Genomic DNA, 26787 nt, shown 5'->3' with positions numbered 1-26787 from the left:
AAGAATCGACATTGATGTGCTAATTCGTGGTGTGGCCATGGGTACGTTCAATATGCATCCTGTCATCCCTCCACCTCGACCATCTTACTACACTAATTCCACACTTTCGACTGGCGCATGCATACAGTCTCATTGCCATGACATAGTTCTTCTAATAGGATGACTATTATTTTGTTTTGTAACCTTACTACGAGGGACGTTCAGTAATGAATGCATCACTTTATTTTCTCAGCCAATTTTGGTTCAAGAAATTTCTGGAACATACAGAAATATTCCCGCTTCAGCTAGTATAGTTTCATGAAGTTCCGACAGGGGGCGGCGCTTTACGTAGTCTTCAAAATGGTGTCTGTAAAGGAGAGGCGTTCAAAGCAAAGGGGTCTCATCGAGTTTCTTTTGCTGGAAATCCAGATCATCGCAGATATTCATAGGCGCTTGTAAATTGTGTACGGAGACCTGGCAGCGAACAAAAGCACGGAGAGTCGTTGTGTGAGACGTCTGGCATTATCACAACAAGGTCGCACAAAACTGTCCGTCCTCCCCCATGCCGGCCAGTCGCTCGCAGCAATGACTGCTGCAATATTGGAATGTGCGGACACTCTCAATTCGAGGCGATCGAGGATCGCACTCAAACACCTTGTTGTACAACTAGACGTCCGTGTTGGTAATGCTGACACACTTGTACACCAGTCGGGGTACTCAAAGGTGTGTGCCCGCTGGGTTCTCCATTCATCCTACAGCCCGAATCTCGCACCTTCCGACTTCCATATGTAACGCACTCCCTGGGAAGCACTACTTGGATAGTGAGGACGTTATGGATGCAGCAAGACGTTGACACCGACGTCGACCAGTAGAGTGATATCATTCGAGTACACAGTCTCACCCAGTACGGCGGTAATGACGTCGCACGGAAATTATGTTGAAAAATAGGGTCTTGTTGCCAAAATATTCGGAAATACAAAAGGCGTTCAAAAAGTTTTGTACAGTCGTCTCTTTTTTTTCAGGAGGAGAATGAAATTTTTTGTGGACATACTTGGAACATTTAAGCTGGTATATAAAAGCATTTTCTTTTATTTACAGGTGAGCCATAATGGACCGTGAAGTAGATGTCAGGTTGCGACAACGGCGGTGCTGGAGTTCCTCTTCAAGACCGGCGATGACTCAGCCACATCGATTCACAGGAAGTGGTTCCCTGTTTATGGGGTGGACGCAGTTGATCGCAGTAGTATCCAACGGTGGTTGCAGAGGTTTAAGGAAGGTGATTCCTCTCTACTGGACAAGCCACGATGCGGTAGACCATCGACGGCATGAGTGATGTGAATGAGACCATTGATCAAATCATCCAAAATGAGAGATGTGTGCGACACGACAGCTTGCTGAAATGACTCGTTTGTCATTGGGTAGTGTGGTATCACATGTACAGTCACTAGGGTTCAGAAAAACCTGTTCACGTTGGGCGCCTAGATTATTGAGAAGAGAAACGAAAACAATGAGGAAGATTGTGTACGAGGGTCTCATGAAGACCTTTACTGAAGAGTGGAAACAGTGTTTTGACAGCGTAATTACCCAGAACGAAACATGGTTGTTTTTGTCCGAACCTGAGATCAAAACCCAATCCGTCTGATTTCCCTTCGGAAGAAGAAACCAATACTTTCACGAACAGAAGGCCGAAAGGTAATAGCCTCCTTTCATTGACGTTTTGGAACATGGCTCCACAATTAACTGGGACCGTTACTGTTTGTCATTGGACAAGCTGCGACGTGCCATCAAGATCCACAGAGTAGAGCTTCAGGTTCAACTCATCAGACTACACCATGACAATGCTAAACCCCATACAGCTCTTATGATGCAGGAGAAAATCAGGAAAATGGGTTGGAAAATTGGTCCTAATCCTCCGTACCGTCCGGACTTGGCGCCGTCTGATTTTTAACTCTTTCGCCTTCTGAAGGTCCTTCTGTGCGGTGAAACATTTGAAAGTGAGAAAGACCTTATTCCCTGTGTCATGTGATGGCCTAAAAGTCAAGCCCCAGAATTTTACCAAAGTGCATATACATCATGGAAAGAACGTTGGGCCAGATGCGTCACAGCTGATAGAGACTACACTGAGTAGGCTCAAGGTACAGCTAAATTTTGGTAAACATTTTTGGAATTCAGTGATCAATTAATTGTTATATTTAGATTAAAGTTCAGTCTTGATCACGTTATGTCTGTTTTAATGAGTAACCGGTTTCGGTTTTTTCTATAAAACCATCATCAGACCTGTGAATAAATTTTAAGAAATACTAGATACCAATCTTTAAATGAATGAAAAAGTCTAATGATGTCAAAATTTTTAACAAAGTAAAATAAAATTAGTTATACCCATTGGCTCCCTTGGGGTACTTTGACGATGGCGTCATATTATGAACGCTGATTGGCAGTTATGAAGTAGTGTGACAGGAAGTAGGCGGAGCCTCTGTATATTTAAGCTCGTGCTCAGCACTCATAACCATCAGTTGACTGCACAGCAGCAAGGAGAGCTCCACCTATCAACCCAAGGGAGCCAATGGGTATAACTAATTTTATTTTATTTTGTTAAAAATTTTGACATCATTAGACTTTTTCATTCATTTAAAGATTGGTATCTAGTATTTCTTAAAATTTATTCGCAGGTCTGATGATGGTTTTATAGAAAAAACCGAAACCGGTTACTCATTAAAACAGACATAACGTGATCAAGACTGAACTTTAAATAGTACAGCTAAATGTTTTTTGAACGCCCTTTTTAATATGGTTTACTGGAATACTGAATAAAACCAAGCCACTTTCAGAAAAAAATGTGTTGCATTACCTATTGAACACCACACTTCGCACACTGGCCTTCATTTTTTTTCATAAGTGCGAACTTAATAAAATGCTCTAGGCATTAAAACCTCATTTTAGGGATATTGATGTTTTGTAATTTTTAATCTGAAGAAACATCTGAGACATAATGAAGTAGATGCCATATTCTTCTCTTTCTCTTAAGCGGTACATTCTTACATTCATATTCGGAGCAGACGTCTGATTCATCCGTCAACAAGTTTGTCTTTCTTCTTTGGCTTTCTTTCTTCTCTTCTTCATTGTTGTTTCCTATCGCCGTCTTTTTCACACCATCATTAATTTAATTAAACGATTTTGTTCGATTAACATTACATCCTCATTTTTACAAACATACTGTTAAAATCTTTTTATGATTACTCGACAGCACATATGAAGTGAACTTCCTTTGGGTTACTGCAAACATTTTGCGCCGGAACCTCTTCTACAGACAAGTTAGATACTATAAAAATGTAAGAATCTTGATATATTTTAGATGACTATGCACCTTATTCACGTCAGTAAACTGTGGAGTTTAACGAACGTCCACTTCAAATATGTGGATGGTACTGCGCAAATGAAGTCTTATTTTGTTTTGCTAATGGTGTTTCAGCACATCAAAACAAGAAACGTTATCCCCTTGGCTTTTTCTCTCTTCTTGCAAACCCTGTGTGCATAACAACATGTTGTTACAGTAATTAGAGTGACGGAAAATTTAATGGCACCCTCTCTCCTCAAAGGCTGAAGTCCTGTTCATTAAAACCAAAGCGTAAAGTCTCAGTGTCAGACTCAACCTGGCGAAAAAAACTGAAAGTACAATTAAGAAAAATTTAACAGAGTTATTCTTAGAGCTCCGTATTTGATCCCTTGGTGTTCCTTGACTTTTTAAGTAGCCTTCTGAAGAAAAACATATCTTAAAGGAAGGTAGCATTTGACAATGATTGAACTGCTTGAGACACAGAAAATCCAAAAAAAATATTGAAGTACCCACCCACCCACCCACACACACACACACCGAAAACTAATGAATGACACTACACACAGAAAGGGGTAGTTAAAGTGTTATATGTTTAAAACAGTGACCGAAAGGAAAATTGCAACCTTTCAACGAGTTTGCTACCAGATCGTAAGCTGTTTGGTTCAGAATTATGAATTACACGCTGATCTGTAATTACGTTTCCATTTTATTATAGAAAACTGAATGAATTGTTTTAAATCTATAACTTGTGTATGCAAACCAAAAATTCGTGTAATATTTCAGGACACCTACAGAACATGCCTCGTAAGTAAAGCGAAACGCATCTGCTTGCACAAGATAAACAAGTAACTTACTGTGTAGCATGAAACAGGTGGTTTTCTTTCGAACTACTGGACCTTACCTACAGCTGAGGCCATAACGGCCAGCGAAAGTTATTTGGTAATAGAAGTTAATTTTATTTGTTAATATAAGTTAATTTTTGATGACTGGTGTTTGATATAATCTCAACACAAGAACTAACAATTTCGCACTGTCTTCGCATTCATCCACATATTAGAATTTCAGTGAAGAAACTGGTTCAGAAATTTTCAATATATTGTGTGCAGATTATGAAAGCCAGAGTTTCAAGAAATAAATAAAACTAAAATCATATGTTATACACTGCTAAAATTTTGTGACTGTAAGGGGCACGTAACAGTAAGTTCCAGTTAATGAAGCAGCCAATAATGTCTAAACATGTATGAGGGTCGTTCAATAAGTAATGCCCCACATTTTCTAAAGAGCCATTTGTCTAAGCCATGAATACACATAGACAAACGTCCTTGTTGGTGCTTCACATTTGATGCTTGCTCTGCCCGCCGGTGAAGTTTCGAATCGTTCTGGCAGATGGAAGAGCCGTAGTGCAGCGTCAAAATGGCATCTACATGCGACTCACGTTACAAGCAGCGTGCTGTTATTGAATTCTTGTGTGCAAAAAAGAAACCGTGGTGAACATCCATAAACGTTTGCGCGCAGTGTATGGCGATGCTGCAGTTGATAGGAGTACAGTTGGGCTATGTGTAAAGAAAGTTGCAGCCTCACGAAGTGCAGAGAAGGAGCTGTATGATCAGCCACGCTCGGAACGTCCTGTCACAGCCACTGCTCCACACATGCTGACGTATGCAGATGACATTATTCGTGCCGACCGGCGCATCAGAACTCGACAATTGGCGCTACAGCTGTCGCTCAGCATTGGAAGTGCGTCTCAGTGATCGAGACTCGCGGATATTCAAAGAGGTGCTCACGATGGGTTCTACGAATGCTCACAACGGACCACAAGATTGAAAGAAAGGTCATTTAATCTGAATTGTTGGAGCGTTTTGAGACCGACGGAGAGGCTTTTTTATCACGGATCATTACGGGGGACACATCAACGAACATTTCCAGAAGTGAATGAATGGATAAGTGAGAGATAAAAATTCCTAGTGTTGACTGGGGATCAAATCTGAAACCTTTGGATTTATACCCCGGCACTTAACCACTGAGCCATAAAACCAAACATTGTTTGAAAATGTGAAATAAAATGATAATAAAAAATATATCTAGAGCTTTTTTGGTCTTTCCTTCTATTCCCTCTGTAATGTACCAATGTTGACGCCTCGTTCTGGTAAGCAATATAAAAGGAGACAGAGAGAGAGAGAGAGTGTGTGTGTGTGTGTGTGAGAGAGAGAAAGAGAGAGAGAGGGAGAGAGAGAAAGAGGGAGGTAGGAATGGAATTTGTTGATGAGGCAGAGTTATTGGGTGCTTAGATGCTTTGTCATTGGAAATATTGTTAGAGAGAATATTTCTAACCGATTACGTTTGAGCTGGGAGCCCAATAAAGTTTGTGGAAATTCTGTGGATACATATATTGAATATGGAAGGCTTTGGTAATCAGCCAGAACATTATGACTACCAACCTACTATCGATATAAACCCATCTAAGTGGTAGCAGCGTCACCTGGCGAGGAATGACTGCTGGTCAGACACATGGATGGTGCATGTAGTATCAGTAAGCGTGCTGTCCGTGTGTAGAATGGGGAAGGCATGCGGCCTATATGAATTTGACTGATGGCAGATTGTGATGGTCCGGAGGCTCGGTACGACGATTTCGGAAGCTGCACGACTTGTTGGGTGTTAGAGGAATGCTATGGTGTGTTCAACGCGTGGCGAAACTAAGTTGAAACCACGTCGAGACGTCTTGGAGCCGTTCGGTCACCCCTTATTACAGATGTCAGACGCCGAAGGCTGGGCAGATAAGTAAAACAGGACAGGCGGCGAACTGTGTTGGAACTAACATCAGGCTTCAATGCTGGGCAGAGCACAAGTGTCTCTGTACACACAGCACTCCTGGCCTCCACAACTGACGAACCGTGCATGTGCCAATATTAACACCACAACATCGGCAAGTACGACTCAAATAGGCACATGACCATTGGTACTGGATATTGGCGCAGTGGCAGAGCGTTGCATGGTCTGATGAATCCCGATTCCTTCTCCATCATGCCGATGGGATGGCGCGAATCTGTCGTCTTCCAGGGGAACAGCTCATGGACACCTGTACTGCGGGAGGGAGACAAGCTGGCGCCAGTTCCGTTATGCTGTAGGACACATTCGCCTGGGCATCCTGGGTCCAGAGGAGCTCCTGCAAGGCACCATAACGGCCAAGAAGTATCTCACACTGGTGCAGACCACGTACACCCCTTAATGACTATTACTTTTCCTGACGACAATGGCACTTTTCAACAAGATAACGCGCCATGTCACAAGGCCAGGAGTGTGATGCAGTGATTCAAGGAACACAGTGGTGAGTTTCAATTGATGTCCTGTCACCCCAGCTCACCAGATCTGAACGCGATCGAACACATTTGGGATGCGATTGACCGTGGCATCAGAACTTACCACTCCCATTCTCGGAATTTACGGGAATTAGGAAGTCGTGTGTGCATATGAGGTGCCAACTCCCTCCAGTGACCTACCATGGCCTTACTGCTTTCATGATACGACGCAGCGCCACTGTAATCGGTGCCAGTGGTGGACATACCGACTATTGAGCAGGTGGTCCTAATGTTCTGGCTGATCAGTGCATTTAATGCAGTGTTATTGAATGTTTTATTTTAAAGGAAATATTTCCCGCCATCTTTCACTTTTAAGCACTGTGACTGACTTTTTCATTTTAAAAATATTTCAACAGTGCCTTGTTGCATTCCCTAGTTTCATTCACTATCGACATATTGTTTTCTTTAATTTCCCCACTAACACCATATCGCATTTTTTAAAATCTTTTCATCTGTGGCCATATTGCGTTTTTTAACTTTTCTCTTACTACCATCTTCTATTTTTAAATTTACCACCTGTTTCATCTTGTAATTTTTATATTTTGCACCCACTGTCATCCTGCTTTTTTAATTTACCGACAACGTCATCTTGCAACTGGCAAATTTCCCGCCTACCACGATCTTGGATTTTTAAATTTCCCACCATATGCCATCTTGCATATTTTTTCAAATGTCCTGCCAACAGGACGTCACTGAAAGGGAATGTAGCTTGTCATGTTACAATATGTAAAACTCAGAATTAGTCTGTTTGAAGATGAAACCGATTTCTCTCGTATGTGGTTGTTCGTTTCGTTGTACTGAACTATCGCCTTAGGCTGATGGGGCGCTGTTGAAAATTGACGCAGTTACGAGAGTTTACTTACAAAAGTGGAACAGCATTGAAAAATTTAATTTAAAATGGAGGCAAATCACACACTAAAAAATCACGCTTGGCTACATGTGTCATTTCCTTTCCAAATCAGGCGACCCGACTCGCCAACTGAAATCGCCTTCACATCCTATCCAACGACCGGAAAAGACCTGGAAGAGCGCTTTCTTAACCACCAGCGAGCAGAGAGTTGAGCTCCCGTCTTGCTGGAATCACATACATCTAGGTGTTTAGGTATTTCATGTGCTATTCCCTCTAGGAGGACCCCTAGCACTTCAATAACAAATTGTGCTTGTGCGTGCGTACATATGTGTGTGTGGGTGTGTGTTTTATCTTCTACCCGTTAAGGTCTCTTCAATGAAGTAAGGACCATTCACGTAGTCTCTAATAAACCTGCACCGAACTTTTATACTCGACTCCCTTTACTGTTCTACCGGACTCAACCACTGCAGAATTTCAGCGGCCCAATAGTGCATAACCCTTACAGTCGGCCTTCCACGACTTGTAAAGGTACCTTCATCGGTGAAGAGCATTCCTTGAAGAAAAAATCTGTCGTTCTGACGTCGCCGAATCGTGCGGCAGAAATCCATGCCTCTTCTGCAGTCTGGTTAATCTACGTACACATAATACGGATGGAAGAAGATGTCGGCGCCAAAATGCGAATAACCATGGGCTGACTTGTTTCAGAGGCACTCGCACTTTCTCTGGAGCTAATATGTGACTCATGGACAACAGCTGCCAGAAAATCTTTTCGTCACCTCCGTTAGTTGCAGGCTTTCTTTTCCTTTGCGTAGCATTCCAGTGTCCTTCCAATAACATTTGTGTGCACAGTCGCTAAACTGTCATTCTTAGAGGACACCATCTTTCATGATGCGTACAAATAAACTGTTTTCTTCGCGTTTTTTCTGCACATTCCGTAACGAAAAAGCATACCTAGTTTTTGGGTTTCTGGAAGATATTTTCGTTTCAAACTAACCAACACTCCACGCTCACATACGACCGGGAAGTGGTAGTCAATTTGCGTGCCATTGATCGAAGGAGGTGGTACAGGGAGCAATGTCTGGAGAACACGGCGACGTGGGGTCTACCAGTGTCATGGTGTACAATCACCTTTTCATATGCATGCTGTATAGTGGCTAGCGATCGGCTCAAATGCATCAACGGCTTTCAGTGACGGTTTATTGTCATTGTTGCCGTCGTTTTCAGTTTCTTCGAAAACTTTCTCTCTTCCACCACCAACCAGCCTTCGACGTCAAAATCACCGTTCCTGAATCGTTGAAACCATCCCCTGGACTTTCTTTCACTAACAGGTTCCCCGCCATAGGTCTTACCCAGCATTTTATGAGACTCAGCCATTAAAGCAGAAAACTAAAACTTGCTGCAAATGACGAGAACTGTTCTCCTAAGTTGACATATTCAGTCGAGAGTAACCTTATGTTGCAATCACAAATGGACTCAGAATTTGCTAGCGTTATGTTTACAAATGCCTAAACTGATTGTAAGGGGCTTATGACCTACCAGCTACACCACCACATTCCGCTACTGCCATCTACTGCAATAGGGCTGAAGCAAATTTGAAGACCTAATAGTAATAGGATTTTGAAGAGATAAACGTTTTCTAATTCGTCTCTTCTAGATTTACGTTACTTACAGCAGAAATTACTAAATTTTCGTTTGGAACAGGGAAGGTGATACTAACATATGAGTAACGAATATACCTATGAAAACAGAATATACGTCGCTTGTTGTAGCATTCCTCCAATTCATCTGGTGAAAGCAGAATTACATCTTAAACGATCTCGGAAACATTTGAGGTGACCAGCTTAGCTAAGTCTTCGTGTATATCATTTATTTTTTAATCGCCAAAAGTAGTAAAAAAATGTAATTTTTCAGGTTCAATATTTTGACGGTCACGGTTCGGCAAAAGGTAAATTCCTTGTATAATTCATGTTCATAGAAATATTAAGTACGTTATTTTTTATATAAATACATATTAGAATCATATTCATTCTTATTAAAAGTTATTTATGTGTTAAAACTAAATTCGACCCGAACAGGCTATGAAGGGCCAACGGTACCGACCGGCTGGTATGTTATCCTCAGCCCACAGGCGTCACTGGTTGCAAATATGGAGGACTATGTTTTCAGCAAACCGCTCTCCCGACCGTATGTCAGTTTACGAGACCAGAGCCGCTACTTCTCAGTCAAGTGGCTCCTCAGTTTGCCTCACAAGCGCTTAGTGTGCCCTGCTTGCCAACAGCACTCGGCAGACCGGATGGTCACCCATCCAGGTTCTAGACCACCCCGATAGCGTTTAATATAGGTGATCTGACGGGAACCGGTGTTACCACTGCGGCAAGGTCGTTGGCCTTGTTTAAGTGTTGGTAAAATTTATAAAACAGAACATTTGTAAATTAATCTCACAATGTCTCCAACAACGAGGGCTTTTTTTCTTGGGGCAAATGAGGCCTTCCTAACATTTTTTGTGTTAAGGGTAAAAGTTTAGAAAAGTCTATCTGGGCACTTTTTATGTTATGTTTCGTAAAGCAAAAGAGTTGAAATTTTGAAGAGTTTTGCACTTTTTTATGACAAAAAAGTAACTGACAAACCTATCCATCTAGATTTTAACTGAAATCGCGTGTCTTCTGTTGCAGTCCCTCAGGCAGCGGAGTTGGCGCCAGCAGCCCACGGTTCGCTGTTAGATCCTGTAAGTGCCTGGACATTACAGGGGAACTGAAGTCATTCATTTACTACTTGTGCATACTATACGCAGCCGTCTGGAGAGCTATGGTGGATTATAATTTCACAGTAATATTGAGAGTAACAGCTGGTACGATGCAATAAAAAGACCGAAATCTATTACCAAGAACCCCTCTCTTAGTAGTTTAAATCAGTCACACATCCATCATGTGTGAGTGATCACAATGTTTCCAAGTTCTACCATGTGGAGGTGGATCGATTCTGTGGCGAATAACTTGCTGTATCGCATAAAAAACACAAAACATAACAGACACGTCCAAGACATAGTACTAGCGCCCTGTCTGAAGCTTGATATTTTACTGGGATATCGCCAGACCACGTCACGGTGTCAGTAATGCACGGATTGCAGAGAGTAGTGATCAAAGACTGGCACTGTCTTTGCCAGAATGCGACGCTGACCTCCAAGTTTTTCATGTACTTCATTGGTCCTTATAGTAAACAGAACAAATTAATTCTCGTCATCATTAGAAGTAGTCATAAGGTAGAGTAGATGCAGCAATAATTCACATATCTCCTGAAAAGCTTTCCTCGGCATATGTAAGCGTAGCTTCTTTTGCTTCACTATCGATAAATATCCTATAGCTGAATAACACCAGACAAACTTTAGAGTATCCTGTTTTTTGAGAACATAAAATCGCAAGTTAAGTAACATTTTGTTCACACCGAGTATCTAATTCGCCATTTCTATTGACACAGGATCTCATACGAAACATTTCAAGGGTGGTCTGTATATACCCTGTCACCTATTACGCATTTTTGTTGTAATTGTGGTCTTCAGTCCTGAGACTGGTTTGATGCAGCTCTCCATGCTACTCTATCCTGTGCAAGCTTCTTCATCTCCTAGAACTTACTGCAACCTACATCCCTCTGAATCTGCTTAGTGTATTCATCTCTTGGTCTCCCTCTACGATTTTTACCCTCCACGCTGCCCTCCAATACTAAATGGGTGATCCCCTGATGCCTCAGAACATGTCCTACCAACCGGTCCCTTCTTCTTGTCAAGTTGTGCCACACTCTCCTCCCCAATCCTATTCAATGCCTCCTCATTATTTATGTGATATACCCATCTAATCTTCAGCATTCTTCTGTAGCACCACATTTCAAAAGCTTCTATTCTCTTCTTGTCAAAACTATTTATCGTCCATGTTTCACTTCCATACATGGCTATACTCCATACAAATACTTTCAGAAACGACTTCCTGACACTTAAATCTATACTCGATGTTAACAAATTTCTCTTCTTCAGAAACGCTTTCCTTGCCATTGCCAGTCTAAATTTTATATCCTCTCTACTTCGACCATCATCAGTTGTTTTGCTCCCCAAATAGCAAAACTCCTTTACTACTTTAAGTGTCTCATTTCCTAATGTAATTCCCTCAGCATCACCCGACTTAATTCGACTACATTCCATTATCCTCGTTTTGCTTTTGTTGATGTTCATCTTTATATCCTCCTTTCAAGACACTGTCCATTCCGTTCAACTGCTCTTCCAAGTCCTTTGGTGTCTCTGACAGAATTACAATGTCATCGGCGAACCTCAAAGTTTTTATTTCTTCTCCATGGATTTTAATACCTAATCCGAATTTTTATTTTGTTTCCTTTACTGCTTGCTCAATAGAGAGATTGAATAACATCGGAGAGAGGCTACAACCCTGTCTCATTCCCTTCCCAACCACTGCTTCCCTTTCGTGCCCCTCGACTCTTATAACGGCCATCTGGTTTCTGTAGAAATTGTAAATAGTGTAAATAGCCTTTCGCTCCCTGTATTTTAGCCCTGCCACCTTTAGAATTTGAAATTTACGCATAAAAATGGAAATTATGTTTAGAAGCAGGTGCGAACGGTTCTCGGAATTTAGACCATATGTGGAGGATGATTCGTAAATAAGGAATAGTACTCTTAGTACCGCTTGCTGTCATGCACTAGTAGTCAAGAACCGTGGTTATTTTATGTTCCTCCATGACCTATTGTCCACAAAAGGAAGAAAAAATTGAACCATTTAACGAGACACTGAAGAATCTGCATATCTGAGCATGTTATCCGCTGCAAATACACTATCAGATTAGAAGTACCTGGACACCCCAATGTAATGCGGTGTGGACTACCAGATTCCACTAGAGACCTGACCCACCAATATAAAAGGAGAAGGGAGCATTGTGTTGTCAGTAGAGAAACAGCAACAGCAGAAGGGGTCTGTCAGGAAAGCTCTGTGAATCGAGCGTGGACGAGTCATTGGATGTCGCCTGAGTAACAAATCCTTCGGGGATATTTCAACCTATCCAAAACTGTCCAAGTTGACTGTTAGTGATATGCTTGCGATATAGAAGCACGGAGAAACAACCACAGCCTAGCCAGAATCAGGCAAAGTACATATAATGAAATGCAGTGACTGTCGAGCCTTGCAGAGGATGGTTGTAAAATGTCACATGAAATCAGCGGAAGGAGTCGCTTGATGGTTCCAAAGTGCCGCCAGCAGCCCCACTAGTACAGTGACTGCGTGTAGGGTGTTAAAAGGAATGGGATATAATGGTCGAACAGCTCCCCATAACCCACACAATTCTGTAGTCACTAATAAGAGACTAGACGTGATGTAACCAGCAACTCACTGGACATTGGTAGACAGGAAACGAGTGACTTGGAGTCAGTAATTCTGTAGCGACTGAATAGTTTGGTGAACGACTGCAAAATGTTACCTGACTTTACATGGAGTGTCAGCAGTGGAAGTATGGTGGAGGTTGTGTAATGGTATGGAGGTGTTTTTCGTGCTTAGTGTTTAATATCCTTATTTTGACTAAGGAAACGCTAAATGCGGAAGGATGTGGACATGTTGTACAGCATTTTGTACTACATACAGTAGGGAAACGCTTCAGCGACGATTATTGTCTGTGACAACACACCCTGTAATAAATCACCATTTCTAATGCAAAGATTTGTGGATTACTGTCCACAAACTTCTGCAAAGGACTGGCCTGCCAAGAATGTCGACCTGAAAGCAATGGAACACCTTTGGAATGAGTTAGAACGTCGACTTCGCTCCAGACCAACACCAGTACCTTGCGTAGTTTCGGCTCGCCGAAGAATGGACTACCGGTCCTCCAAAGACATTCAGATACCTCATTGAAAGTGCCCCCAGCGAGGGACTGGACCCACCCCACACTAATATATACTAACAGGTATCCTGACACTTTTAATCAGATAGTGTATATCACATAACACGCCGCAGTCCTGATACATGTCGGCAAGCACTGAGAAGATGAGGAGAAAGAACGATCACATCGTAGAGTACTATCAACTGCATGAGAACTTCCGTACCACACAAGGATTTGTCCACCATGCACACCCGTTAGTAACAGATTGTATGGACCCTCTCATGGGACGTGGGCTTGGAGATGTAAACAGAAAGAGCGACCGATAGCTTAAGGAGAAATGAATATTGTAGTAACCAGATTTTTCTTGAACCGAATGACTGCGGCCTGGCAACCTAGTCAGAGTACAAGAAATGCAAAATGCAGGTATCTGACGAAGGCCTATGGTACCACTTGCCGACACCACATCCTGGCTACTCTGCATGAATGGAGTCTCTGGGGCCCGCTCCAGATTTTTATACATAACTTTTTGTCGCTTCGCACTTCCCAGAGTTCGCATTGTTGCATCCCACAGTGCACCCCATATACAAGAGAAAGAGGTCATGCAGGGCTCTGTCCTGAGTGTCCGTCTTTTTAATTGCTGTCAATGATCTTGCATTAGCAGTGGGATCGTTAGTCTCTCCCATCCTTTATGCTGACGTTTTTTGAATTTCCTTTTGCTCCTCTTCTATTGTTGTGGCTGAACGCCGGCTGCAGGGAGCTATACAGAAGGTACTGCGTGGGCCCTCATTGCTTCCATCATGCACTTCTGTCGTCGTCGTACTATCCATCCTCATCCAGAACTTTACCGAAGTAACCAACTACTAGACGTAGTGGAGAACCGCTTTTTGGGACTGGTATTTGACACCAACTTAACTTGGCTTCCCCACCTTTTCAGCTTAGGGGAGATGCTGGCGGCACTTTAATACGAATATTATTCGATGTCTGAGCCACACTGACTGGAGTGCTGATCGTCTTACACTGCTGCAGCTGTACAAAGCCCTCGTACAATCCCGTATTGACTATGGAAGCTTGGTATATGATTCAGCATCGCCCTCTGCACTGCATCTGCTGGACCCTATCTACATTTGTGGAGTTCGGCTTGCGACAGGAGACTTCCGAACGAGACCTGTGACCATCCTCCTTGTGGAAGCTGGCGTTCCTCCATTGCGGTTCAGGCGACAAAAATTGCTTGCAAATTATACTGCCCACATTCACAGTTCGCCTCGCCATCCAAATAACCGTCGCCTTTTTCCCGACACAGCGATTCATCTTCCGCAACGCCGGCTCAGCTCTGGGAGTCACCTCGCCGTCCGTGTCCGGTCGCTTCTTAACGAACTTGACGTAATCCCCCCACCACCTTACCTGTGGGTCCACTTCTGTACACCTCCATGGACCATACAACGGCCACGGCTTCACCTGGACCTATCGCCAGGCCCAAAAGGCTCTTTTCCACCTGAGGTCTTCCATTGGAAATTTCTCTTTCTCCTCAGCGAGTTCCAGGGCTCAGAAAGAGTCTACACCGATTGATCAATGGTCGACAGCCTTGTTGGCTTCGCTTACACTCACGTTGGACATACTGATCAGCACTCCTTGCCAGATGGCTGCAGTGTTTTCACTGCAGAGTAGGTAGCCATTTATAGCGTCCTTGAGCATATCCTCTCCTGCGCCAGTGAGTCCTTCGTCATCTGTAGTGACCCCTTAAGCAGCCTACTAGCTCTCGACCAGTGCTTCCCTCGACATCCTTTGGTAATGACCATCTATGAGTCTCTTTATGCCCTTGAGAACAGTGGACGTTCAGTGACCTTCATTTGGATCATAGGACATGTCGAGATACCGGTCAATGAACTTACTGACCATGTGGCCAAACAGGTTACCAGAGACCGATTTGTGATCGGTCTTCCACCTCAGTGTTTTCATGATCTGGGATACTGATTGGCGCACCGTCAGTACACTACATAAACTCCACATTATCAAGGAGACAACAAATGTGTGGCGGTCATCCATGCAAGCCACTCGTAGGGAATCTGTTGTCCTTTGCCAGCTCTGCATCGACCGCACGTGGCTAACACATGCTCACCTCTTCCATCGTAAGGACCCACCTCCGTGTTGCTGTGGCTCCCTTATGACTGTCGCCAACATCTTGTTGGACTGCCCAATTTTAGCCGTTCTGCGGCTGACTTTTAACCTTCCCAGCACCCTGCCTACGGTGTGGGGCGGCAATGCCTCAACAGCAGATTGAGTTTTATGTTTTATTCGTGACAGGGGTTTTTATCGTACCATCTAAGGGTGGTCGTCTGGCCTTCTCTATGGGGCCTCCATCCTCCCTCCGATTTCACTCTCTGTCATCCTTTCTGTGCATTTAGTTTGCCATGTTGTTCGTCTTTTCCCTCTGTGTGTTCATCTCGCCCTGTCTCTTTGGGCTGGGCATTTTCGCGTGTTGCGGAGTGGCTGGCTCATCCTTTTTTATTCTTGTGGTCAGCCAGCCCAGACCGTCTGATCTATGGTTTTAATACAGTCCTCTACCTTTCCTTTTGGTGCACATTTTCCCCCTGTTTGGTTCCTTTCTTTCGTTTTTCCTTTCTATGTGGTTCCCCATTACTTTTACCCCCTTTTACCTCCCAAATTAAATTTGGATCTTGTTTTACTTTCAGCTTTATTTGCATCAGGAAAATGGACTGTTGACCCTGTAGTTTGGCCCTTAATATCCCAAACCAACCAACCAACCAACACACTCGTTGACTGAGTGCTGCTGGGTTGGGTTGTGTTTGGGGGAAGGGGCTAAACAGCGAGGTCATCGGTCTCATCGGATTAGAAAGGGAAGAGGAAGGAAGTCGGCCGTGCCCTTTCAAAGGAACCATCCCGGCATTTACCCGCAGCGATTTAGGGAAATCACGGAAAACCTAAATCAGGATGGCCGGGCGCAGGATTGAACTGTCGTCTTCCCGAATGCGAGTCCAGTGTGCGACTGAGTGCTGTAACAGACCCTCTGTCTTGTGGAAAAATCTGCGAGATCTACGACGAACAGGCAAATGAAATCTTCAGATGAACCTATAGTCTTCATTGACGATATAAATGAATATTTCACTACTCTGACATCTTCACTTCACCAATGCAAGAGAGCGCAATCCATCGATTCCCTCAAAGAATAAGGGTTGTTACAAACGAATAACTTTTTTGCAGCCAATAAACTTGAATATGGCCTGTAAGTCAATTGCATGAATTCTTTCGTCACCTGCAGAACACCATAATATTATAATGGAAGCACTAATGCCCAAAATAACGGTCATTTTTAATCACTCTGACCTCCACTGTCTTCCCAGTAGCCTGAAAGCAGGATCTCATCAAAGCATTACCCAAAAATACTTCTGCCAAAGAACCCTCCAACTACAGGCTCATTTGCATTCTACCACCCATTATATAAGGCGTTGAATTACATTGTTCACTAACAGAGTACTAATTCGTTATCATCGAATAACATTTTAGGTTAGCAGCAACCTGGTTTCCGGAAGAATCTCAGAAAGGTGACTGCTCTTATAAAAGTGACTGACCAAGTAAAACAAGCTATGGACGAACCTGAGGTACTATTATTGCTTTTTGCATTTCAGCAAAGCTTTCGGCACTGCCAGCTTTGATATTCTACTTGCTAAACTCAGAAGTCAATTTTTTTCCTAAAGTGCCGTACAGTGATTCCATTCATAAGTTACATTCCACCGGCAATGTGTAATGATTGGAACAAAAAGGTCATAATAAAAGGATAAAAGGAGGATGCAGTATCACGGGCCCCACAGGGATCAATATTAGCCTCATTAATTAGCTCATTAAATATTAATGATGTGTCGACTATTCGCTCACTGTGCAAATGTCATCTGCACGCTGACGACCTTCAGTTACACATGAATACAAGTCCAACGTCATCTGTGCACAGCCATCCAGTACACACAATGCTGACTTCTTGCTTCATCGGAGTGGAGGCAGAATACAGGTTCGATACTTAACCCATCTAAAATGCAAGCAATCTTACTCTCAAAAGACTCAGTCCAGAGAATGTCTTCCATTCTCAATTCTAAACGGCAAAGAAATAATCTTTTCTTATTCTGCAGGAAACAATGTGACAATTCTGCGCCCTCACTTAGAATGGACTAAGTACACAACTGCTGTCTGTAAAACAGTTTCGTTCATTACAGCTTAAAAAGATACTCGTAGTCACTAATACTTCCCATTCTTGATTATGGTGGTCCTATTCTCCAATGGCTTTCGTCCGATAGCTCACGCCGGCTGGGACGGGACATGAATTTTTTTTTTTTTTTTTTTGGCGTGCGCTTTTTCTACCATATCACACCAACCTATGAACAATTATTTTAGCTAAATGGCGACAAATGTAGAGACTCTTATACTTTTTTTGCTTTATCGTCTTCTGAATACTCCACTCCATTTTGTTTTGGTCCTCAACTCTTACATTACTAGCTGAACATCATAGCAGAAATACTCATTCACAAAAGTAAAACCCTCTCAGTACCAATGCACAACACTGCCATATTCTCTAACGAGATCTGTATGAGGAACCCGACTTTGGAAAACTCTTATTCAAAATATCAGAGAAACTGAAACTTCAAAATGCAGCATTATATCCATCTTATACAACAGGTATCTCTGACATATATTTGTCGACTGTTCACTCCCGTCGACGCTTGCTGCCCCTGTCCTATCCACTTTTCCCTCCCCTTTGTCTACAAAGTTCTCTGTTGATGTTCTGTTCTTTCTTAACAGCCACTGTCAATTTCATTTCAATCTTCTCCTCTTTTATTATCCCTTTCACTGCTGATAATACTAAACAAGGCTTCAAATGTGCTAAACTAATCAGTAGCCGGCCGCTGTGGCCGAACGGTTCTACGCGCTTCAGTCTGGAACCGCGCTGTTGCTACGGTCGCAGGTTCGAATCCTGCCTCGGGCATGGATGTGTGTGATGTCCTTAGGTTAGTTAGGTTTAAGTAGTTCTAAGTTCAAGGGGACTGATGACCTCAGATGCTAAGTCCCATAGCGCTCAGAGCCATTTGAACCGTTATTTTATTATTTTTGTTCTTATTGTCAATTACTAATATTGTTAATGCAAGTTATTATTGTTGTGACTGTTATACAATGTTTTTTGATATGTGTTGTTCCTGGTAGATGTTAGGGTCCTCTGGATCTTAATCTGGTGAGTGAGACCACCTGAGCAATAAATAAATAAAATATAATTTAATGTTTAGTTTACAAAAAAAGCGACCCCCTACCACCAGGTTCTCAATTCCACAACTCCCTTGGCTATGAACTGAAAAAAAAGGAACTGTGAAGGAATTATCTGAAGAAGGGGATGGAAATCAGTTGGTGTGATGTACGTGTACACACAAACAAATGATGACAACTACAGAAAAATTCGATTACTCATTCAAGAGAAAGAGCTTCACAAATTGAGCAAGTCAATAATGTGTTATTCCACCTCTGACTCTTAAGCAAGCGGTTACTCAGCTTGGCACTGATTAATAAAGTTGTTGGATGTTCTGAGAGATAGCATGCCAAATTGTGTCCGATAGCTGTCACAGTCCCGAGCTGACTGGAGGGCCCTGCCCATAATGTTGCAAACATTCTCTCTTGAGAAGAGATCCGGCGACCTTTCTGGCCAAGGTAGGGTTTAGGGTGCGCGAAAACAAGCCGTAGGAACTCTGGCTGTGTGCCGGCGGGCATTATTTCGCTGAAATGTAGGCACAGGATGACTTGCTATGAAGGGCAACAAAACGGTGCGTGGAATATCGTCGACCTACCGCTGTGCTGTAAGTTTGCCACAAATGAAACCAAAAGGAGCCCTGGTATGAGAGGAAATGTCACCCCTGGGCATCACTCCTGGTTCTTGGGCCGTTTGGCTGTGACAATCAGGTTGCTACCCCATTGCTGTCTAGAGTGTCTACAAACAAGTCTTTGCTACTCATGAAGGCTCACTTTGGAGTGGGACTCATCACTGAAAATAATTCTAGTCCAGTCAATGAGACTTCTGGCCGCAGACATGTTGGAAACCCTCCAGGCAGTGATGGATACGAGTCTATTTGTCGCCCCCCATTTGGCGTGATTACCGGCAGCGATGGTCAAGGGTGACATTTCATGTCATAGCTGGACACATTTTGTAGTCATGTGCGGCACCTTTACAGCACAGTGGTACGTCGACGATACTCTACGACTCGTTTTGTTGCCCTTCATGGCAAGCCATCCTGGACTTGCATTTCAGCAAGACAATGCCCTCCCACACAAGGTGAGAGTTTCCACTGCTTGTCTTTGTGCTTGCCAAATTCTGCCTTGAACATCAAGATAGCCAACCCTCTCCCTAGTTGAGAAGTTTTGGTGAAAACAACCATCTCGGTGTTTTCACCATCTAACGCAACAATTGAACAGACTTCTGAACGATATCCAACAATTTTGTTAATCCATGCCGAGCAGAATAACTGCTTGCATAAAGGCCACAGGGGGACCAAAGCGTTATTGACTTGCACAATTTGTGAAGCTCTTCCTCTTGAATAAATCTTCGAATTTTTCTGAAATTGTAATCACTTGTTTGTCTGTACATGTACCTCACATCTACCGAATTCCGCCCCATTGGGATTATTCCTTCTTAGTCTTTTTTTTGTCTTAGAGTGTACTTAAACCTTTTGGTCGTTGGTTGTCCAGGACTGCAGGCCCAAGGCTCCATCTTTGGAATTGTAATCACTTGTTTGTCTGTACATGTATATCACATCTACCGATTTCCGTCCCATTGGGATGACTCCTTCTAGTCTTTTTTTTTTGTCTTAGAGTGTACTTAAACCTTTTGGTCGTTGGTTGTCCAGGACTGTATGCCCAGGGCTTCATCTTTGGAATGAGACATCTATTTAACTTTATAAGTGTCAAAGAAAACGTTACATAATGATGTTTTAATTATTTATTAATATAATAGCAATAACATGAGTGTGACGCAGTGCAGTATCTATCTGCATCAGTGCACCTTCGCACTAGGCACAGATCGAAAAGCACTATCTTCACAAATACACGCATCTGCAGCAATTGAAGCATCTGCTTGATACCGACATCAGTAGCGCACCACAAGCGTAACTGCCCACATCCACCTGTTGCTGCATCATTCATTCTAGTGGTTTGTGACTTAATGCCCACTGCATCAGGGAAGGCCTGCGTCAGAAATGGCTGGTTCAAATGGCTCTGAGCACCACTGGACTTAACTTCTAAGGTCATCAGTCCCCTAGAACTTAGAACTACTTAAACCTAACTAACCTAAGGACATCACGCACATACATGCCCGAGGCAGGATTTGAACCTGCGACCGTAGCGGTCGTGCGGTTCCAGACTGTAGCGCCTAGAACCGCTCGGCCACACCAGCCGGCGCCTGCGTCAGAATTAATGCTTATGAAGCAAAATCAGTTTGTGGCCATGAGCCTATGGGAGGTATAGTTAAAAGGATATTACTATATTGATGTCTCAAAGTAATACTTTCTTGTCCGCAGCTCGTGGTCTCGCGGTAGCGTTCTCGCTTCCCAAGCACGGGGTCCCAGGTTCGATTCCCGGCGGGGTTAGGGATTTTCTCTGCCTCGTGATGACTGGGTGTTGTGTGACGTCCTTAGGTTAGTTAGGTTTAAGTCGTTCTAAGTTCTAGGGGACTGATGACCATAGATGTTAAGTCCCATAGTGCTCAGAGCCATTTAGTAATACTTTCCCGATCCTGGCCGCAGAAGAACTATTAAGTTCGAACCAGGTGTGGACCCCAGCAAAAAGGAGTGTAAGATTTAACCCCGTAAAAGCACAATGGTTATTTAAAGTGTTGAAACTGACTAGAAACATATATGTTTTTATAATGCTGAATAACTTCAGTTAATGCGTGCGCTCTAACAACTTTTCGAGGTTTCAGAGGTTATATCGTTTTCATGGGATAGTGATTTGTTACTTTTCGTAAATCTTGATAAACTGAAATGACATGGTTCACTGCAGGTTATCATCACATCAGCAACCACGCCATAGTAATATCACTTCTGTGTCCAAGGAGAACCAAAGGATATCTGCAATGCATATAGAATATATTTTTCATAAATCAATACAAGTACTGCGCCGTATCTCCCTGGTTAACGTTAAGTATAAATTCAGTGAAATAAATACAAGAGCCCTGGCACGGCTCATAAGTGAATACGTCCGTTCAGAATTCAATACAGTGAATAACTAACTGTACAATAAAACATTTCTCATGTCTTTAGTAATACAGCAACAGCGTGCTGAAGTTTTTGACTGTGGGGATTGTAGTCCTGCCGTTCTTGCTCCCATATCTTGGTTCAAATGGTTCAAATGGCTGTGAGCACTATGGGACTTAACATCTGAGGTCATCAGTCCCCTAGAACTTAGAACTACTCAAACCTAACTAACCTAAAGACATCACACACATCCATACCCGATGCAGGATTTGAACCTGCGACCGTAGCGGTCGCGCAGTTCCAGACTGAAGCGCCTAGAACTTCTCAGCCACAAGAGCCGGCTCCTACATCTTGGTACAAGGATACTGCAAGACTCATTCTAATTCATAGCTTCCGTAACACAGTTATACAAACACTAACATAAATACATTCCCTTATGTGTAATTTGGTTGGCCGCTCAGCATCAGTGGTCACTAAACTCTCTTGTTTGGGCGACATACTCGATGATTGAAACAAATGTTGATGGGTGCACATGGCGAACCTCCATAAGTTTCACATAATTTTAAGCCATGCCGACGTCCAGTCGTTACAGGTATTTCAGTGCATCAAAATGACACTGCCAATCCCTGTTCTGTTCGCATGCAAATTATGCTTATTGTGTATGGACTGAACCATGTTCAAAGGGAGAGCAAGGACAAGTTCCACAGAAATACAAATGTCAATAGATAATTCGCAGAAAATCAAAAAGAACGTTATTGTGATGTACATCCAATGGGTATTTGATTAGAAGCATACGAAACTGAAACTAGATTTTGTGTCTACAAAGTTTTACGTGAGTTATCAATATTTATATTAATTAATAGCAACTAAGGTATCGTCGTTTGAGTAAATTAGCTGTAAGAATGAGGTAGTTTGACCTCGTGCTTCAATAGAAATGTGTTAATTGTTTTAAAAGCGTTTTTTTAATGTGACTGTGTAAGGAATATTCTCTGAATTTTCTCTAACTCCCCTCCCCCTCCCAGTTCGTTATGACCTGTCCTTACCACTTGTCTCACGCACGGAGATATCTGACAGAACTAAAGTGCCTGTGAACCCAGGCCCTGCAAGGCAAGGAGATCCTGGATGAAGTCACGATTGGACATCAGAATAACAGCCGTCGTACATGCCCTAAAATGTTTCAGTGAAGAAGGGGGTGGCCTCTTCTCTAGAACACACAAATAGCTGTTATCTGTACTAAATATTTTTTTTTACAGAATCATCATACACATTGGGTTCAAGTGCGTAGTTGGTGACGTTGGAAAATCCTCTATAATTAGGAAGATCCGAACAATGAATTGAGAAACTAAAGGAAATTAGTCATGATAATCATGAGCACATAACAACCTTTCAAAATCGTTCCTTCTTTAGAAAAGAACCCCTAGCGTAACTTGCAATACAGTGATAACAAAACAATTTATCCTTCAAAATATTACACACACAACACTTCAATATACCCTATTGTCTATTTTATTTTAGCTGGATAGTTACGTGTATTTACCGATACCTTTCTCGACTTTTAAACCCTATCAACACACACGCGATGCGTGGCTAGCATAGACGCGCGGGAACGAGAAGAGAATACATAACCTAACTCCAATCTCCAATAGAACTGAAGTTCACACACAAGTTAGTGACTCCCTTACTGAGCGCCTGAGAAACGCGACATTTATCGTGCTTTGTCGGCGGCTCCTGTGGTCGGCAGTGGCGTATGATGGCGGCGCGTGGACGCTGTGCTGACCTGTAAACCTCAATACTATTCTGGCCTTGACTGTATCAGCAGTCGGACTCTGCCCGAGTTTTCGTGAGGCGAAAAACTGTGTTTTGCCCCAGGTAAACTATTGGTAACGTCCACTCGCTCTGGCTTAGTGATGTGTACACCTCTGCCCTCTGTAATTGTTCAATAGAAAAAAAAAAAACTAACTGAGGTCGAAATCCGTAATCTCCACTCCGGAGATGTTACGAGATTTCCGATCCCTGTGAACGCAAGTGTTCACTAAAAAGCTCTCCTAGGCCAAAAAGTGCTCCGTCTACACACGGCCCTGGTCAGAAGATATCTCTCCCTTCTTCGCCGCCGGAGTGGCCGAGCGGTTCTAGGCGCTTCAGTCTGGAACCGCGAGACCGCTACGGTAGCAGGTTCGAATCCTGCCTCGGGCATGGATGTGTGTGATGTCCTTAGGTTAGTTAGGTTTAAGTAGTTCTAAGTTCTAGGGAACTGATGACCTCAGATGTTAAGTCCCATAGTGCTCAGAGCTATTTGAACCATTTTTGTCTCCCTTCTTCTATCCATGGCTCCAGACAGTATATCTTTTTTGCTCCCGAGTGTACCTTGTGTTCGTCCCCTATCACCATTCGCAGCGGCCAATGCTCATTGTGGTATGACTTGCGTCATGTCTTAGCCCATTGAAGCCTGAGAAGCGTATTAGGGGGGGGGGGGGGGGGGAGGGAGGAGGAAACTATTTTCCTTCTGGCGTAAAGCGTTCATGTTTCGCTCCTATACTCTCAGATTCCCCCCATACACGAGATATTCATGTGCTCCCTCGTGTTCTCCACTCCTTCATCACATGACATTCGAGTAATTGTTAAAAATAGCTGCTTTCCACTGTGGCCTGTTTTCTGTTTTGAAAAAAGAAGCATAGCGACAATGTTTTCGTGCTTTTCAAAGACCTCCCATTATGATTTTGAAAGCATTCCTTTCGTAGATACTTTCCAAGGCGTCAGGTGTGGTCTTTCTACGCGTGTTCTGTCCCGTCGTCTCTGCCCCGCTGTTAACTTTATTTTGTGCGACTCAACATTTTTCGTAAATGCGAATTCCGTGTGTTAGTCCTCGAAGAGCGGCCACACGGACCCTTGCTATGTTAAGATGTTTCTTTCCATTCTACGCAGGTGTTTCAGAGATCGCTTAATGGCTTATTGTTAGCTACTGGTGCCTGCCTCCCCGCTGTGAAGGGTCAGCTTTTATTCCCCCTTTTGAAATGCGTCCCTCGTTCTACTCCTCTCGACGGATAGGAACTCGCTGCGTCCACTTCAGTTCAACGTGACTGCGATACTACATGATTATTAACATGCAAAGTAGGGAATGCTTGATAGTATCGAGTTCATCTTGGCCGCGTATGAACGATTACTCTTCATACTATGCAAATTATTATCACTTTACTTGAAGCAGGGCATGCGTGATATCTAACTCCTCAGCTCGACGAGTAGATTACGTTTCTATATTTAAAATAGTATGATAAGGGGCAAAATTATACCGCCACTTTACAAACCTCATACCATACTTTTCCGGACTAGCTGATGAAAGCCACAAGTCATAAAATCTGTCATGTCATTGCGAATAGAAGTGGTTCCGACTTCCAATACATGTCTGTAAAGCTGGGAATACTTCCAAAAAGGAAAATGAATACGAAAAGTTGGACCACACGAAGAAAGTTTATAATATAAACAGAAATAAAAAAGTTTTGTATGTGAGGACGGATGTTTTATGTTGTATGTGAAGCAACATCAGAATCAAATTTTACTACGGAAAATTTTAGTTTATGCTTTCCAAACAGTTTTCATGTGAAGCAATCGATTTTGAATAGATTGATTAGTCTGAAAACAGTGGTGAGTTGAATAGAATTATAATGCAGGACGTTCTAGAAAAGAGGTATTCAGTGATACATTGCAGTTTAATATTAGGGAAGTAATTTAACGCTAAGAAGGTCGAAGAACTCGTAGTAAAGTATGACGTGTCAAACTCACTTTCAAATACACTAAATGCGTTCGGAAAATACGCTTAAGCATTGGCTTTCTCATTACTGTCCTCTTTTAGCGTAATTTTTTGGTGCAATGATTGACATATGTTACATTGTTGTACCCACTTTAGGAATATGGTTGAGAAAAAGTCTATAGCTCTTTTTTCTTTTTTTAAAGTCTATAGTTGCTTCCATAATTCGGGAAAGAAGAAGTTAGATGTCTTGGTGAAAGATTGTTTCAACTTTTTGAAGCTTTTTTAACAAAATATGACGACTGTGCGAATGTAGCTGAACGGCACTAACATTTCCAAGATTGTTCATGGATATTTTCTGAAGATTTTGGTACAAAGAGAACCTGTTAAGGCACTAAACACAGTATATAAGTTATATAGTTGCGGTATGCGGTAGTAATTAGGTTATTTTTCTTTTGCTTGAAATCAGAGCTATAACTATTCTGTATATGTCAGTATTTGTGCTAAGTTATTTCCTTTAATTTTGGTCGATAATGAGAAACAAATTGTAGTCAGACTACCGGTTTCAGTCCATAGCGACCATATTTAGCTCTTCCAGAAAAAGGGGAACCAAATACAACTACTGCTCGATATACTTCTTTTAAAGTGTGAAGTATAGTATAATGGAAAGATACTACTGTGATACAATAGGAAAAGCTCAAAAACAACACATTGAAGATTAAACCATATATTATCCTAATACACTGCAGCGCCAAAGAAACTGATATAGGCATGCGTATTCAAATACAGATATATGTAAACAGGCAGAATATGGCCTTGCGGTCGGCAATGCCTATATAAGACAAGTGTCTGGCGGAGTTGTTAGATCGGTTACTGCTGCTACGATGGGAGGTTATCAAGAACGTGGTGTTATAGCCGTTGCACGCGCGATGGGACACAGCATCTCCGAGGTAGCGATGAAGTGGGGATTTTCCCCTATGACGATTTCACGGGAGTACCGCGAATATAAGAAATCCGGCAAAACATGAAATCTCCGGAAAAAGATCCTGCGAGAACGGGACCAAAGACGACTGAAGAGAATCGTTCAACATGACAGAAGTGCAACCCCTCCACAAATTGCTGCAGATTTCAATGATGGGCCATCAACGAGTGTCAGCGTGTGGGCTATTCAACGAAACATCATCGATATTTGCTTTCGGAGCCGAAGGCCACTTGTGTACCCTTGATGACTGCACCACACAAAGCTTTACGCTCCGCCTGGGCCTGTTGACACTAACATTGGAGTGTTGATGGCTGGAAACATGTTTCCTGTTCGGACGAGTCTCGTTTCAAATTGTATCGAGCGGATTGGCGTGTACGGGTATGGAGGGAACCTCATGAATCCATGGACTCTACATGTCAGCAGGGGACTGTTCAAGCTGGTGGAA

The 26787-nt window shown here is 42.8% G+C and overlaps 1 protein-coding gene across 1 annotated transcript in view; it reads left to right on the top strand.

Annotated features, from left to right (window-relative positions):
• The window catches only part of LOC126417124 (uncharacterized), a 147919-nt gene that overhangs the window by 35328 nt on the left and 85804 nt on the right, over window positions 1-26787 (top strand). The window contains exon 2 of the mRNA XM_050085020.1: window positions 10192-10244. Within this exon, the coding sequence (XP_049940977.1) occupies window positions 10192-10244 (53 nt within the window). The remainder of the gene's footprint in view (window positions 1-10191; window positions 10245-26787) is intronic.

This window comes from Schistocerca serialis, chromosome 8 (assembly GCF_023864345.2).
Source record: "Schistocerca serialis cubense isolate TAMUIC-IGC-003099 chromosome 8, iqSchSeri2.2, whole genome shotgun sequence".
Classification (NCBI taxonomy): domain Eukaryota; kingdom Metazoa; phylum Arthropoda; class Insecta; order Orthoptera; family Acrididae; genus Schistocerca; species Schistocerca serialis.
This window is presented reverse-complemented; position numbering and strand designations above follow the sequence as displayed.